We start from the raw sequence: 18,094 nt of genomic DNA, 5'->3' as shown, positions 1-18,094 counted from the left end.
GTCTTGTGATTGGAGGGTTTAAAAAGCCAAATTGAGGAAAATGTAGCTGAATTTCTAATAAAGAAGAAAATCTACATCTCTGATGCTTCCACAGATTTATTTTGATGGTTGCTTCAGTGGTGGAAATGAAATGGTTCATCTTGACTGGACTCGGATCATTTCTTAAACAGCCTCAATGTTTGACGATAAAATACCAAAATATTCATGAGAGAGTTTTTGCTTCTTCATTGTTCAGTGTAAAGTGCACTATTTTGAGAAAGTGTTATGGTGAATATCCAGTGCAATTTTAATCCCACAGTGCACTCTGATACACACCTCAGCGGGTACAGGATACCCATAATGCAATGTGCCGTTCAGGTGGATTTGTACGCCATCCTTGTGGAAGATCTTTCAGTTCCTTCGGACTTCTTATGATCAGAAACAGAGCACTAATGTTTTTGTGACGTCATTCCTGTAGTCATGTGTTCGTTTATGCGTTATCTTTAGGTTCAATCCATGTCAGGTATTTATGTGTAAAGTTTACGTTGCGTGCGTTAATGTTACTACAGTCACTGCGCGATGAGCAAACCCATGTAACATGGTGTACGAAATCGTTTACTTCAATCACTGTTTCTGTTTCCTGGAATAATGTTCAGTGTAGCGCTGCTGATTTTTCAGTGGAGGGAATCATGAGTAGGCGACAGTTTTGAACATGTATTTTTCGGTCACCTAGTGACAGAGCTCTCACGAATTATATTACTTGAACGCTAAGCGTATAGTGTATTTACATTCCAACGTCGAAGGAAGAAACTCGAATGCAAAGCACCGAACCCTAATCAGACATGTGCTCATTCTGTCCACGTATAACTGGGTGAAATTTTAATCAAAATAAGTAGTAATGGACCATCTAGACCTTTTCATCTTATTTGAAATAGCAGTAGCATTTTGTTGGGGATAAAAACGTCTCTCTAGGCCTGTTGTTATCTCAGGGAGTTTTTCCTCACCACCCTCGCCTTAGCCATGCTCATTACGGATAAATTCATATGTTTAAATTTTATATTTTTCTGCAAAGCTGCTTTGCGACAATTTTGATTGTTAAAATTGTGATACAAATAAAAATTTGTTTTTATTTGTTTTTATTTTTTGTTTTTTTGTTTCCGTTTCCGGTTGAGAGTACGTCGTGCGCGTTCTGGCTGCCGTTTCTCACCGGAGTTTTTTGTTTTATTTTATTTCTTTTTCTATTTTTTTTTTCTGTGAGTTTGTGTAGTTTGATGTTTGTTTGAGTGTTTTCTCCACCGGTTGTGGTGTAGCTCCAGACCTAGTTTTGGGCATCGGTTCCCTCCAGGCCTTGGTTCGCCGTGGGTGATGCCTGTGCTCCCAGCTGTGGACTGCAGTGAGCTCGTTGCTCATTTTACATCATGGTTGTCCAGCACTCTGCGCTTTAACGCTTGGTGTGATGTTCCGAGCGATGTTGCTTGGTGGTGTCGCAGCAGCTGTGCAGGCGGTTTGGGACACACCAGCGCTTTGCGTGGCGGAGCTTCTCTGCTCGCTTTGTGGGTCCATGGCGTGATGTTCTGAGCGATGTTGCTGATGGCGTCGCGGCGGCGGTGCTGGAGATGTGGGACTTGTTTTCGTGCACCTTTTGGTGGGACTGTGGCTGCTACACCACGGGAATTACATCCTGACCCCTACTTGGTGGACTTTTTACTTTTTTTTTTTCTTATTATATTATTTATTTATTTTTTCTTTCTTTGTCTACTATTGTAAAGCGTCCTTGGGTTTCTTGAAAGGTGCTATATAAATTTAACTTCTTATTATTATTATTATTAAAATGACTTGACTTTTACATTACATTCATGGCACTTAGCCGACGCTGTTGTCCAGATCGACGGACGACACATCCAGAGCAGCCTGGGGAGCAGTTGAGGGTTCGGTGCCTTGTTCAAGGGCACTTCAGCCACTCCTGCTGGTCCAGGAAATCGAACCAGCAACATTTTGGCCCCAAAGCTGCTTCTCTAACCATTAGGCCATGGCTTCCCCTTGACTTGACTCTCTAATGCCGCTTTTCCACTACCAACGCGGCTGAGTTGGGCTGAGCCGTGCCGTGCCGAGTTGGGCTGAGTCGAGCTGAGTGGGGCTGTTGGAGTTGCATTTCAACTACAACCGTGCTGAACCATGCTGGCTGGAAGTGGGTGGACACATTGGGTGGAGTTAGCGAAAGTGGGTGGACGTCACGTGATGTCGTTAGGCGGCGCAAACAGTGACATCAGTGATCTTTTAAGCAGTAGTCTCACAACCCGGATAGTAAACAATAAACATGGAGGACATGGAGTCGTTAGTGTTGCTGGTCTTGGTGCTGTGGCTTGTTGTCACCGACAACGCCAACAGATACTGGCAAGAGCGTATAGATGAGGCGAGGCGCATAAGGCTTCAGAAATTCTTGTAATTCTTCTTCTTCCAGGTTTACGGTGTTTACAGATCCCAGCGTGCTCGCGGGGCATGTGTGGGCGTGTGAGGACACTCCTCCTCACCAATCAGTGCACAGGGGAGTGTCTCCTCACGCCCCCAGCCCCACTCGGCTCGGTTTGGCTCGCTTCAGCCCCACTCCAAAACCGTGCGAGTTTTGGGTGCTAAGCAGGGCTGAAGCGAGCTGAGTCGTGCTGCTCTAAGGTAGTCGAAACGCGAGCCGTGTCGGGCTGAAGTGAGCTGAAGCGAGCTGAAGTGAGCTGAAAAAGGGTAGTGGAAAAGGGCCATAAAAGTTACAATTTGCAGAGTTCATTGATTTTTTTAATTTATTAGAATTGTCTAAGTTTTAAATACAAAACAGAACATACAAATCACGTGCTGTTGACACCATCGGTGTCAATAATGTTGACCTGAAGCACAGTGTTCTGCTGTTCAATCCCTGACTCGCCTCATTTTAGATAAACTCATGACCACTTGTTGGTGTAAACAGTCGGTGATGTGAATAAATCCTCCCTGCTGTTGGTCCTGCGTGTTAGTGAGACCCCTGTGAGGGCTGCCTGTACAGGACCGAGTGCTTTCTCTGGTCACTGTGTCCTGACAGACATGGAGCTGGGGCTCAGGGGGAACATAATGGCTCCCATATTGCCTCCTACTCAAGATTGACACATCCTGTTAAGCAAGAGCGAGCGAGTATAAATATTTCCGGCTTTCGCTTTGAGATGCCGTGTGCCTCGGATTGTCAGACTGTTCGCAGTCGCTGCCTGACGATCAAAGCGTCTTGCTGATACCTTGGGTCGTTCGTTCTTTTGGTCTGACGTCGGGTATTGTGGCAGTCACTCGCTTGTTAGAACTCGGGATTGAACCTGGCGGCAAGGTTTCTCCATCGCTCAAGGTGAACTGCGGTTCGGCCTTCAGAGTTCCTCCATATGGCTGTGTAACACGACCTGGGTATGAAACCTCAGTGCAAATCGGTTGTGTCAGAATGGGAAAGGTTTGGAGAGGACTGTGGTTGAATGGCGTCATAAAAGGGCATGTGGGCATGGCATTGAGCAAAGAAAAAAAACTGCTGAGGTATAAAGCAAAAGGGGCTGTGGAGGTCACTGTGAGCCTGTTACCAAATCCCAAATCCTGGTCTGCTTTTACAAATGAAACCCCAAAAAAGTCAGACTTTCTACATGTCCTGTAATTCCTCAGCTTTTGACATTTCTATTAGAATAAACAGATGTAATCATTTCTCTTTAAAATGTTCCAGTTTAACAAAAACACAACCATGGAACATTTTTACCTCCAAAACCATCAACCACCTCAGACGTACAGCGAGAGAAGAGAAGTCTGGAGATGATCGTTTTCCAGCCCCAACCCCAACTCAGACATAGTGCCATACCACATCAATGTTGACGGATCATCTCCCATCTAAAATCAGGTCTTTATTCAAGGACTGATTTTTTTTTGTCCCCCATCGTTATTCTGACATGCGAGGACGAACTAACGACAATTCGAGCGCGAGTTCATGAGTAGGTTAGCAGAGGCTGAGGTTCAGCTCCGGGACTAATTGGCTGTTTAACCTGAGTGTATATTCACACCTGCCTGCTTAGCAAGAATGGAGCTTGTAAATCTAGTTTTACGGTATCTCCGCTCACCGCTTTCGGAGTGGACGCTCTCTTCAAAAACTTGCTCTCCATTTGATATGTCTAATAAAGAGTGCAGGAGAAAGGGCACCTTTTATACATTCCATAATACATGCATGAATGATTCAGACACTCGTTCCAGACATGAGTGCACTAAAAAGGGTGCCTTTCTCTGTGACTGGAGACGCCAGAGGGTCCCGGCCCCGTAAGATGTCAGTACTCGACCCTTGAGTTAGTCAGGGTCATATCTTTACAAGGGGCAGCGATTTATTCCCAGTTGAAAATGGGGGAATACATCAAAGTGTAATTTAACTGGCTGTAAAGCGGCAGGGCATCCCTCGTGCTTTTTATGCAATCTGATGGGCAGGGTCAGCACCGGGCAAATAAAAACGCAACACTATAAATTAGGCACCCCAGGGTTTCTGCTAAGGGTTAACGGCAAAATGTTATCGACTTAAAGACTGAAATATTAATTTCCAAATGCAGGGTGTATTAAATATTCTTGGTGGTAAATTCTGAATGGTTTGGAAGCGAAGGGGAAGTTTGTGCCGACAGTTTGTTCTGCACTGCGTTTATTTGTGTCTCTCATTGGGTTTGTTTTCTGTTCTTAGAATGCAAAAAAGATCGTAACTCTGAATCCACACCAGACGTCTGAAACGTCTAATTATTTCAGGCTCTTTTCACACACACACACCCATACACACACGTCCTGAGATTGGTGGATCTGCTGAAATATGAATATTGAAACAGACAAGAAGTTTTTTTTATGTTGTGTTCAGTTGATTAAATACTAAAGACATATAATCATATTTAACATCAAAACCAGGACAGATTTTTTTTTAGTTTTATTGAATATGATTATAAAATATACTAGACATTAAGGAAGATAGTGCGTCATTTCAGTGTTGCTCGGACACCGTTATCAATCAAGTGTTTGTAAGCTAAATCAATGTGTGTGTGTGTATATATATATATATATATATATATATATATATATATATATATATATATATATATATTAGCATAATAATCAGACTCCTTACAGGCCAAGCTTTTTGTTTAGCGTTATGCGAATCATACCCAGGATAGATTTTGTTTTATTGAACATGATCAAAAAATTCCATATTTAATTAGATAAAGCCTCATTTGCATATATATAGGTCCATTTTAGGAAAAACTTCCAGTATAAATAAGAATAAGCAATCTGCTAGAAACGATGAGCTGTGGTGTCAAGAAAGAAAGAACAAATAACAAGAAAGAAAGCAGAAATAATTGGAAAGAAAGAAAGAATTGGAAAAAGAGAACAAATGATTGGAAAGGAAGAAGGAAAAGGAACAAATAATTAGAAAGAAATAAAGAAAGCACAAATAATTGGACAGAAAGAAAGAGCAAATAATTGGAAAGAGAAATTAGTGTCGACCTGCAGCGTTTGTGTAAATCTGCAGTTTTGTTCACGCTGTTGTGGTGATGACACAGTTAACCCTTTTTAATAAAACATTCGTAAAAAGGTCAGACGTCGTCTCATTATTGATTGAAGCCCTGATCAGAACCTGAGCTGCTGTTTATTGGGTTAAATATATCTTCAGAAATCCCACATCCCTCCATCACCTGATGTTAATTGAATGTTGGTCTAAATTTACCACACACTTGGCTTCACTGCTCTGAGCAGCGTTTCGAACTCCTCAGCTCCTCCTTCCCCCCTTTCACTGATCACTTGGACCAGCAGCCTGTACTCCGGCCTCACCGCAGCCTTCTTCGACTTTTTAGCCTTTTAAGAATCACCTCATTTGAGGCTTTTTTTTAAAAGGCCCAGTGTTGAGAAGCTGAGCCGTCCAGAGAGAAGTCCAAACACCTCGCGAGTCCTGAGGGAGGATTTATCCCAGCAGACTGCAACAAAGAGCACACGCTGTGCAAGAAAACACGGCGTTTCCTTCAAACCCCTGCTGGTGATAAATCACTCCTCGGTCCACTCGTCTCTGAGTGAGGATCTCAGAGTGTTCACTGCAGACTGAGTTCAGCTCCGGCCTGGTTAACGTCTCAGGAGATTTATTCACAGGCTAACCGAGTTTAACGCCATCCCAACAGCCAGCGGGGGTTAATATAACGTCCCGCATGGTGTGCTGTTCGTGTGAAGGGTTTTTTTTTTATTTTGGAATTAGAATGATGTGAAAATAACACTGAAGATCAGATCATTTCTGAAAAGACGCTACAGGTAGAAATGAAATCGGGTTATTTGCTGCTGTTATTATTTGCATCTTTAAGCTACATAATGCAACAGAAAAGTCACAATTTCACCACATTTTCTGAAACTTAGCAACTTCCTTGGAGACATGGAGAAGGCTTTAAGCTCCGCTCACTTCACAATCACTTCATGTCATAGGCTGTATCACTGAAAAGCTTCTTTCTTCATGTGTCATGCATGGGATACGCATCTCAATTATCCTTCATAAACCACACAAACGAGAAGAAAAACAACACATTCAACTGCAAAACCAGTTTCTAAAAATCATTTTCAGAACCAAACTTCGACACGAATCTGCATTTCCACGCCCATTTCTTTTCCTAAACAGGATAAAGGAACGACTGAAATCACTTTGATACTGAAAATGAAAGAAAAAACTTTTTACGTCATGTTCAGTTGATTAGACACCAAAGACCTGAGATCTGATTTCACATCACAACCAGGATAGTTTTTTTTTTCAGTTTTATTGAATATGATTATAAAATATACAAAAAATTAAGGAAAAGAGTGCGACGTTTCAGTGTCACTCGGACACCGTTATCAAGCAAGTGTTCGTAAGCAACGTCAATGTCAAGATATATATACTAGTGCATCTCAAAAAATTAGAATACCATGAAAAAGTTACTTTTTTTCATAATTTAATTCAAAAAGGTAAACTTTCATATATTCTATATTCATTACATGTAAAGTAAAATATTTAAAGCCTTTTTTGTTTTAATTTTGATGATTATGGCTTATAGCTCATGAAAATCAGAAATCCAGTATCTCAAATTATTAGAATATTCCCTAAGATCAATCAAAAAAAAGGATTTACAATCCAGAAATGTCCAACTTCTGAAAAGTATATTCATTTATACACTCAATACTTGGTTGGGGGTCCTTTACCATGAATTACTGTATCAATGCGGTGTGGCATGGAGGTGATCAGTCTGTGGCACTGCTGAGGTGTTATTGAAGCCCAGGTTGCTTTGATAGTGGCCTTCAGCGTATCTGTATTTTTGGTTCGGGTGTTTCTCATCTTCCTCTTGACAGTACCCCATAGATTCTCTATGGGGTTCAGGTCAGGCAAGTTGGCTGGCCAATCAAACACAGTAATATCATGGTCAGCAAACCATTTGGTAGTAGTTTTGGCATTGTGGGTAGGTGCTAAGTCCTGCTGGAAAAGGAAATCAGCATCTCCAAAAAGCTCGTCAGCAGATGGAAGCATGAAGTGCTCTAAAATCTCCTGGTAGATGGCTGTGTTGACTTTGGACTTGATAAAATACAGTGGACCAACACCAGCAGATGGCATGGCACCCCAAATCATCACAGACTGTGGAAACTTCACACTGGGCTTCCAACACCTTGGATTCTGTGCCTCTCCACTCTTCCTCCAGATTCTAGAACCGTGATTTCCAAATTAAATGCAAAATGTACTTTCATCTGAAAAGAGGACTTTGGACCACTGAGCAACAGTCCATTTCTTTCTCTGCTTAGCCCAGATAAGACACTTCTGACATTGTCTCTGGCTCAGGAGTAGCTTGATATTAGGAATGCGAAAGTTGTATCCCCTTTCTTGAAGATGTCTGTTCGTGATGGGTCTTGATACACTGACACCAGCCTCAGTCCACTCCCAAGTTCTTGAATCAAATTTTCTTGACAATCCTCTCAAGATTGCAGCCATCCCTGTTGCTTGTGCACCTTTTCCAGCCACCCTTTTCAGCAATGACCTTTTGTGGCTTACCCTCCTTGTGGAGGGCATCAGTGATCATCTTCTGGACAACAGTCAAGTCAGCAGTCTTCCCCATGATTGTGGTTGTGTGTACTGAACTAGACCGAGAGATACACTGTGTTCATACTGTTTTACTCAAACTCGAAATGAAATATTCTAATATTTTGAGATGGGTTTTTTTATGTTTTTGTACTGTATACCATACTGATTAAAATTAAAATAGAAAAATGCTTGAAACATTTTAGTTTGTGTAATGAGTCTATCATGTATAACTTTCACTTTCTTAAATAACTGAAGGAAAATATTGAACTTTTTCACAATATTCTAATTTTTTGAGATGCACTAGTGTGTGTGTGTGTGTATATATATATATATATATATATATATATATATATATATATATATTTTTTTTTTTTTTAATAGATTAGCATCACGCTAAAAGAAAGAAGACCAACTCTGAACATGCAGTTGGACTTCTTACAGAGCAAACTTTTTGTTTAGTGTTATGCTTATATGCAGCACGGTGGTGTAGTGGTTAGCGCTGTCGCCTCACAGCAAGAAGGTCCTGGGTTCGAGCCCCGTGGCCGGCGAGGGCCTTTCTGTGTGCAGTTTGCATGTTCTCCCCGTGTCCGCGTGGGTTTCCTCCGGGTGCTCCGGTTTCCCCCACAGTCCAAAGACATGCAGGTTAGGTTAACTGGTGACTCTAAATTGAGCGTAGGTGTGAATGTGAGTGTGAATGGTTGTCTGTGTCTATGTGTCAGCCCTGTGATGACCTGGCGACTTGTCCAGGGTGAACCCCGCCTTTCGCCCGTAGTCAGCTGGGATAGGCTCCAGCTTGCCTGTGACCCTGTAGAACAGGATAAGCGGCTACAGATAATGGATGGATGGATGGATATGTTTTGACATTGGCTTAGCTTAGGAGCGCTTGATTGATAATGGTGTCCAAGCAGCACTGAGACATCGTGCTCTTTTCCTTAATTTTTAGTATGTTTTGTTTTTCTAAAGCTTCACTTTTGTTTAAAAAAAATCCATATTTAATTACATGAAGCCTGATTTGCATATATAAAGATCAATTTTAGGAAAAACTTTCAATGCAAATAAGAATCAGCAATCTACTGCCAAAGGTGAATTGTGATATGTGGTGGTGTTTGGTTGTTGTTTTTTTAAATAGATAAATAAGATGATGATGACGATATGCTGTAAACCTACAAATTTTGTGTAAATCTGCAGTTTTCTTCACACCCTCACACTCCTGTGATGACACCGTTAACCCTTTTCATTAATTTGCGCTTGTTTAGTGATCAGTGTCTTAGACTCCACCCCTGAGGAACCCCGTGAGCGACGTTTAAAACCGCAGTGGCATAACAAATGACTCGTTTCCACAGCGAGATGATGAAGTGATGGTGAAACTGTGCAGTCAAGACAACACGACGCCATGACTAAACTTTAACCTGGATTAAACTCGAAAGATAATCTGTTAATCTCAGGGTTAAATTCCACTCTGAGATTCAGTTTTAAATCTTGCAGCTGAGGAAAAACATTTCTGCAAAAACAAGCATTTCTGCAAATCACCCAAAGGTTATAAAACATCTTGTTCGTGATTGATCTCAGGAGTGCATCGTTACACGCCCAGACGTGCAAATCCAGATTAAAGTTTGAATCCAAATAAACATTAGATTAATAACAAATCCCCAAATGAATCCGCATTAGTGTAAACCCAGGAAAGGGATTATTTTATTTCAATAAAATTAGATTGCTCGGACGCGTTAAACCCACTGGGATATGTTCAACCCCGGGTTTGATTAAGCCCTTGTCCAATCAGGTGCCTGGCCTTTGAAGCGTCGGGTTGGCCTGCTGCGCCGGTGCGCGCCAGCCGAGACGAGTGTAAACGGTCAAAGCCGTAACGTCGTCTCTAAGTGGTAAAGTGATCCTGGGTTCTTGTCACCACTCTTTAGACTAACAACCTGCAGAAATGCAGCCGTTCCTTCAGACGAAAGTGAAGCTCACTGACTGCGCCTTATTATTTTTCACCCCTGTTGCTTTACAGAAGCTCGAGCTGGTCGCCCTGCGCTGTGACGTGCCGTTAAACCATTAAACTCCACCAAACAGTCTGTGGGTTTATTTTTATTTGGGTATTTGTTTGAATATATATTTAATCTATATACAGAATATATAACATAAAATTCAGGTTCATTAAAAACTGAATGCAGAAGCTATAGAGAGTCACTTCGAAATGTTAGAAACAAGATTCTTTTAACTATTTCTTTTTTTTAATGTGGTTTTAGTTTCAATCGTTGTTTCAGATCATATCTTAAGACACTCATAAGATCTTGAGCACTGAATGTAAAGAAAATCATCTGAGTCGGACCAATACACACCTAACTCTTTAAAAAAAAAATATATATATATATATAATGTGTGTATGTCTGCTTTTGTATGTTTAGCTTTTATTACAAATGAAGCCACACAGGCATTATTTTGTTATTCTATAATTTAGAGATGATGAGCTCATGATCTTTTGGCACTGAATAATAAAAATAATTTTTATTTTTTATTTATTTAATTCGTTTAATAATTTATTTGTGTTTAGTGTCAGAATAAGACAGTCACCTGCTCTGCTCTGGTTTTTGGTTTTAGTTTAATGTTATTTGTAAAGTTTTTAATCAAAAGAAGGTGTGTATAACATTTTATCACCGAAATGTATGAAAAAAAAATGTTTGTGTGCTTTCAAACTAATTTTAGCTTTTATATTTGAAGAGGGCAAGTCATAAAATCACTCGTAATACAGTAATTTAGATAACTGATTTACAGACATGTGCTCTCTCTCTCTCACACACACACACACACGGATAAAACGAATTAGAATAAAAGTAGACTAAGATGTCTTTGCACAATGGAGTTCACTAAAGCATCAACATGAAGGATAAATAAAACTACAACTCAAGCTACAGCAGCAATTTTTGAAACAAGTCTCCGATCTTCAAGTCAAGCAGCAACTTTACCATAACACGGTCCAAGCATGAACCTGGGAGAGATAAATAGTACAACTACAACTCCAGCAGCAATTTCAAAATGATTCACGCCTCATATTTTATCTTTTGAGGAACCTTTAGAAGTAAACATGAGCGTCCTGTCCTCACTTCACCGCTTCGATAATGGATTTATTTCACATTATGTGCTTGAAACTCCTTGCATCTCCAAGCATCAGGTCTTTTTTTTTTTTTAATGACTGACACTCAATAAAGAGCTACAAGACAGAACATCTTTCTCATTCGCTTGAGAGAGATTGGACTTCCTCCAAAAATTGATCTGTGCCAGAGCTCCGACTTCACCCTCCATGTGCTGGAAGGAATTTGTGCATGTGGCTGTGGTACCCAGCTGGGTCGATGTGCCATAGAGCTGCACGCAGGCCTCAAAGCCTGTGAGTCACAGGGAGAGAATGGCGAACAAACCCTGAAAACGCTCTGCACTTCTCTTTTTATACTGTTTAGGAGTAACGTTTCAGGTCAACCGTGTTTTCTGTGGAAGGAATGTTAGTGTTGGGATGATGATCGTCCTGGAATTTATTGGGAATGTTGTTAAGGGGATTAATCAGACGTCCAATCAGACCCTTGTTTGGTTGTCAAATCAATATTTAGTCTGAAGTCAAGATTAATTCTGTGCAACTTCACATGCTGAGGTAGGATTACTAAAGCAAGCAACGAACACAAAGCAGAAGGAGTTGAGGGTTTAAAAGATTTGATGGGTATGCTAGAGATTTAAAAGTGTGTTAAATTAAATTGGGGAAAAAAAGTCAGAACAGTATGCTTTTAAAAATTTAAAATAAATACATATACTGTATATTTTAACAGTTAATTGATAACTTACTTGCTTGCTTTTTTTTTCTTCATTTTTAAAAAGTGACATTTGCCTCAGGAGAGTTTGGTGAATCATCCATCTGATCCACATTAATGAGAGTTCCTGGGTTCCTTCTTGGTTTTTTTTTTAATTATTTATTTATTTATTTTTAAAATCATTGTGAAACTCCTTGTGGTTTGTGTGGTTTATGATGTTATTGTAGGAGTCAGTAAATAGCCTTCACTTTCTCAGGATACTTTTGCTATTAAGTAATGCAAAGCAAGCCATTTGCATTGGTTAAAAAAAAACCCAACAAATAATTTTAAAATAACAATAATTTAAAAAGCCCTGGCGAGAGAGAGAGAGAGAGAGAGAGAATGTGTGCACACTTTTATCGCGTTCATCACCTTCACGTCATGGTTTTTTTTTTGCAATGTTTATTTCATTACATCCTTCTTTTATTTATTAAATCCTTCACCCAGTTATTATTCCCGTCCCGTTTCCCAGCCTGAGTGAACTTCATTGTCCTTTCCCTCTTCTTCCCTGCCCGAGTTTTTATTGGTGTTGCCATTTTTGCGCGGTCACGGCGCGCGCTCTCTGTCTCTCTCACTGACGCACTTCCTCTGCAAATAATAATAATAATAATAATAATAATAATAATGAAAATGCAAAGTATAATCGTAGACTCAACACAGACTAAAAGTGGCTCAACACTGTAAACAAGCCTCGCTTTCTTTTCCAGGTTCTGAGACTAAAATGTGGTTTCAGTTTGTCGTGAACGCGCGGCGCGTCTGATCAGTGACGGGGACGAGGACGGGGACGCGCACTTAAAGACGCGTGCATTTAAAAAAAATAAATCCTTTAAACCCTGAGTGCACAGTAAAGTGAAGTGAAGGATCTCACCTCGTCTGTTTTGCCCTGTGAAGCCTGGCTGTTGCATGTCGCAGCGCTCTCCCCGTTCTGCGGCTCCTGCTTTACTAACTCGGTTGCGCGTTCGAGCGCGCACGTTTTATTCGTGCCCCTTCTCCACTAAGTATATTTTAAATAAATAATCCTATTTAGATGCCTTTAAGGAGCCCTGTGTTGCCCCTGTGACCTTTTAGAGTTGTTCAGTTGTCCCTGTCTATGGAAGCCTTCAGGATTCTGTGTGGATTTTTTTTCCTCGAGCAGAAATTATTTACAAACTGGAAACTTTAGGCCCGACTATAAACCCTTTTTACAGTGTGTGTGTGTGTCGTTTTAAACAAACAAAAAAGCTCCCGAGATTGTTTATCCAAAAGAATGGTTTTTCTGTGTAAAGAATAAGACTCGGCCCGGTTTTGTGGTTTCGCTCCAAACCGCAAGAAAACGCAATTAAAGATGCAACTGCAATCCGAGATCTTTTTTCCCTCTTAAACTAAAAGTGCACAGAGTTGGCACCAAGAGCATGAAATGATCTCTTTTTCATCCCTTCCTCTCTCCTTTCCCCACCAAAAAAATGAGTGTAAAGCGTGTGTGTATGTAAGGATCCGACTTTTCTTTCTTTTCGGAACTCGGATTTGTTTGATTTTATTTTCAGGAGTCCAAACAACACGCGGTGTGATGTGGTCTAATGGCATCACGGCTGCTTGCTTTTTATCCTTTATAACTTCCATCCCATTGGTCTGGAGGTTAAAAAAAAAGATTTAGCTTTAATAACATCTGTGCAACAGATCAGTAATAAATCTCCTTTATGTCAATAATTACGTCGCACAGTTACACTAATTATTTCCCTGAGAAAAGACTAATTGCTTTGTGAAAGCTCACGTTAATTATTATTATTATTATTATTATTATTATTTCTTCTTCTTTGTTGTTGTTTTCTCAGCTTTATTATGTTTGAAAACTAAAAAAATTACCAAATGCAAATTTCAAACTAATTAATCACATGTGCATAAATTAATTTATCATAAATTAATTTCTAAACTCTCACCTCATGCCCCCCCCCCCCCCCCCCCCCCCCGAAGACAGTGATTTAGTGTCTCTGCTTCATATTTGTGTCACTAATAAAATGTGAAATGTGGCTTTAGTTTTCCAAAAGCATCCCAGCACGAAGATCATCGTTAAACAGGAGCCTGAACTGTCAGGAGAAAATAAAGCTACTGAACTGTCATTTTTCTTCACTGCTATGGAAACATGAAGTGTACACCTTTTATACCTTTACACTCTGGAAACTAATTACAGTCCATCTGTGCATCTTAAATCACTTTTAAAGCTTTATGCTGATTAAGAAACAGATACCAAGCCTTCAACGAAGAAAGGTACGCTTTAGGGTGCGAGAGACTTCACTGTGTCTTCACCATGCTTTCTGGGAATCTCTTTACTTTATCTAAAGCCACTTTATTCTTTCTATTGATCATTTGTAGGAATTAATGAAGTAACAAGTCTCTAACTAATAAAGTTGTCTTATAATCGAGATCACTTTAACCAAAGAGAATTAAAGGTACCAAACTGTACCGTTCCTTGTGGCTTTAAAAGGTCCTCTTAGTACCATTAGGGTGTGTATTTTACTCATGCATATGCATGGTGGATCTAATGGTACTCCATCAGTGGGTCTTAAGGTCTAGTTTACATTTTTGAAATCAAGTAAAAAAGTTACACCGCTGATGGTACCACACTTCACCACAGTAACGGTACACTGGTACCTTTCTTTGGTGGGTTGTTGTTGTTGTTGTTTTGCAAACATGTTGCATGCATTATCTCGCTTAACACTTCTGCATTGTGGTCATTCTGACCTGTAACATTAACCTTGAGGCATTTTGAAGGCCAAAGGAAAGAAGGTTGTGTGGTTTGATCAATCCGTTGCTTGAGGTTCTGCTGCAGATGGAAAATGTTATTCCTGGAACCGAACGATCAAATTCTGCATTTTAACACACAAAACCATTTTTTAAGATAAACCTCAGTCTAGTGTTGTAGTGTTTACTTCTTATCGATTCTGTCTTGGTGTTGGATAAAAATGTTAATTTGTTGAAGTTTTTTTGACATATTTCCTGATAATTCTGAGTTTAATGAATAAAGGATCCTATGATCCTGTGTTACTGCAGATGTGCTGTGTTGCGTTGTGTTATATTGCGTTGTCATGTCTGTAATGATCCTCACTGTCTGATTTATAGACTGGAAATAAAACAGGCCTAAATGAAAGCTGACTTTACTGGGTAAGAAAGAAGAAGAAGATTTTTATCACTCACAGAACCGATATAATAGAAAGGCAAAGCAATCGTCGAGTTAGTCGTGTTCTATGTCTATTTTGTCTATTTTTATTTTTAAAATCGCTACTAAATACAGTTAAAATGACAAAGTGATTAAACTGTAGCTCATGTGTAGCTTACAACTTAAAAAATTATTAAAGTTTCTTTTTTTAGGACTCATTCATCTGCACAGAGAAAAACACCGACATTTCTTCTTCTTCTTCTTGTATTATACGAGACACTTTTATGACCTTTACCTGCATTTCATCCTCTTGACGTCACTAATCCACAAGTTGCTCACACATGCTGGAGACTGATTTTCGGGGAATTTTTTTTTTTCGTGAAATTTATAGCAGCGTATTTACAGAATCTTCCTGCTCTCAAGATGTCGCGTTTATTTTATTTATTTATTTTTAATTTAATTAGTTCACATTGAGTATAAACTCTGAGCAAATACGAACTAACGCACTGTCCCTAATTTGTTTTTGTTTGGGGTTTTTTTTCGTTAAATTGTTCCACAGTTCGTTCATGGGATTCTCTCAGACAGGAGAACTGAAGTGTGTGTGTGTGTGTGTGTGTGTGTGTGTGTGTGTTTTCTGTTCGCTGTTGGGAAGAAAACCGTGCGCCATTTATGTTCTTCTTTCCTGCCAGATGTTGTGTTATGAGAGTCCATAACCTTTTCCCTTATTGTCTCCAAGGAAGGGCAGGCAGTAAATTTTATGTCACTTTATAATAATAATAATAATAATAATAATAATAATATCTGCGTATGCGTTAATCCTAATCTGGTGCGTATTTGTGTTAAAAAATAAATATTGCATTCTAAAAAGGTGCAAAAAAAATCACATTTCGACGTCATTGAGATCTTCTTGAAGAGTCTTTGGCCTTCAGTGCGTTCTTTGTCCTTGAAAACGTCTAAAATAGATGAATTCAGGCCTCCATTTGAAAACGCGTTAATTCAATTTCCCGACTAAAAAATAAATAAATAAATAAATAAATAAATAGCCGAAAATTGGATAAGCGTCCAGGTTTGGTGGCGGATTGGTTGGTGGTGGACTGTAATCGTGTTAGTGGGTTTGTTTCATTAAGTCACTCATGAAGTCCGTGGTGTTAATTTTGTAAACATGTTATCCTTCAAGAGCGACAATTGGTTGTAATTATTAAATGTGATTATCAATTTAAATTTAAAGCCTCTTTGTTTATTGAGTTGACTCAGGATGAGCTGTTCTTGTTAGAGCATTTTAAATAAATAAATAAATTATATATATATATATATATATATATATATATATATATATATATATATATATATATATATATATATATATGTCCATGATGTAGAAATGGAAATTTAGTTGCCAGGAATGTAGCTGGTATTTCTAGCTATTAATATAAAATAAGCTTTTTTTTTTTTTTAGCTGGAGACGAAAGAAATGGCACCCACCGTAGCAGGAGATGAGTGCTCCGTTGGCTGCGCTCTCCTGGTGCAGTTTGTTGCTCTCTGGTGGAGTCTTGCAGGAAGATCTGTGCATGAAGAGGTGGTATTTGTTAAAGGTGCCTTCTCCAGCGGTGCCATCCAGTGGCTGGCATTCCTGTTGGAAGGGGCTGCGGGACTTCTCTCCTCCGTACGCCTGAGCTTTAGTGCTGCTGCTGTTGCTGCTGCTGCTGCTGTTGCTGCTGCTGAGGAAAGTCGGGCTGTACTTGGTGTCGCTGCTGGAGATCGGGAAGGTCCTGAACGGGTTGGTGACTTGCTGCTGATCTCGAGCCTGAGCCGCGGACGCGCTATAATACGAATCCATGGATGTCATGTCACAGTATGAAACGCACGTCTCGGCGTTCATTCCTGAAGGAAAAAAAAAAAAAAAGCAAGCTGCTGCGTCGGCGGGGGGTGAAAGCAGACGGTTCTTTCTTTCCTTACTGTAAAAAAACCCTTTTTCTTCCTTTCTTTCCTTTGCTTAGACTAAAGGAAGCAGACCCTCTCAGCTTCTCTCTCTCTTTCTCTACCTCTTCCTCATACGCACACACTCGCTCACGCGCGCTCACACGCACGCACACACACACGCACGCAGCTGGATTTGGTTACGAGATGTTTTCCAGCTTTAAAAAGCCCCCCTTAAGGTTTCGGTAGTAACAAAAAAATGCGTCTTTCTTTTCGAGAAGATGCAACCCAGATCTCCTCCTCTCTCCTCCTCTCTGCTCCTCTCTTCTCCTCTCCTCTACTCTCTCCGGACATGTGGCAAGATCTCTCTTCGGTTATTATGTAGATGAAATGAATGGGTGAGGTCAGACTTCTGCTTCGAAGGAAAAAAAAATGTTTTGTTGGAAATATTCAGAGGGAGGACTTAACACATGACATTAATGTAATTAGGATATGAATATATAGCTCAGGGAAGCAAGCAAGAGCGCGCTCGCACACACACACACACACACACACACTGAGCAGATTGTTAGATGATGTAGTCTTGTGTGAACTTCTAAGTGTCCTGTTTATTTGTCCTGTAGAAGCACGGGTAATCCTTTTTACCCTCAGATCAATCTTCTCGAAGTGTGAGTGCACCAGATTTTGTGATTTTTTTTCTCTTTTAGAGCATCATTCCCAAAGGAGCAATCACTCTACCCTGGTGATACTTTGACGACGTTTAAACCTTCACCTTTTTAACAGTGACTACACTGCTGGTGTCAAAACACACTTGATAAATGGCTGCGCTCTGGCGCGTAAAGGCGCACTCTCCCTTCATCTTCACTGATAATGATTTTTTTTCCTCCCCCTCTTTCCTGCAATATTTAATTTCTTAGCCTGTTATAACCTTTCATCTTTTTGTCACGTCAGCTCACATCCAATAATAATGTTTAGATAACCCGCTTTACTGTTCACGCGTCTCCGACTTTTAATGAAGACGGGATTACAGGGCAGACAAGTGACTTAATTTTTTAAGTTAAAACATCAAACCATTTCTTTTCTTTCTTTCTTTTTTTTGGGTCGCAACACGGATTGCTTTCTTTCTTTCTTTTTAATCTTTTCTTC

At 40.0% G+C, this 18,094-nt stretch overlaps 1 protein-coding gene across 2 annotated transcripts in view; it reads right to left on the bottom strand.

The window, feature by feature from the left end:
• The window catches only part of alx4a (ALX homeobox 4a), a 43,074-nt gene extending 25,785 nt beyond the window's left edge, over positions 1 to 17,289 (bottom strand). For both annotated transcript variants that reach the window (XR_009656646.1, XM_060940791.1), the window contains exon 1: positions 16,514 to 17,289. Coding sequence is in view for 1 of the 2 variants with exons in the window: in XM_060940791.1 (XP_060796774.1) it covers positions 16,514 to 16,910 (397 nt within the window). In the remaining variant the exon portion in view is untranslated. The remainder of the gene's footprint in view (positions 1 to 16,513) is intronic.
• Between the last annotated feature and the right edge of the window lie 805 nt (positions 17,290 to 18,094).

The sequence above is a fragment of the Neoarius graeffei genome, chromosome 15 (assembly GCF_027579695.1).
Source record: "Neoarius graeffei isolate fNeoGra1 chromosome 15, fNeoGra1.pri, whole genome shotgun sequence".
Classification (NCBI taxonomy): domain Eukaryota; kingdom Metazoa; phylum Chordata; class Actinopteri; order Siluriformes; family Ariidae; genus Neoarius; species Neoarius graeffei.
This window is presented reverse-complemented; position numbering and strand designations above follow the sequence as displayed.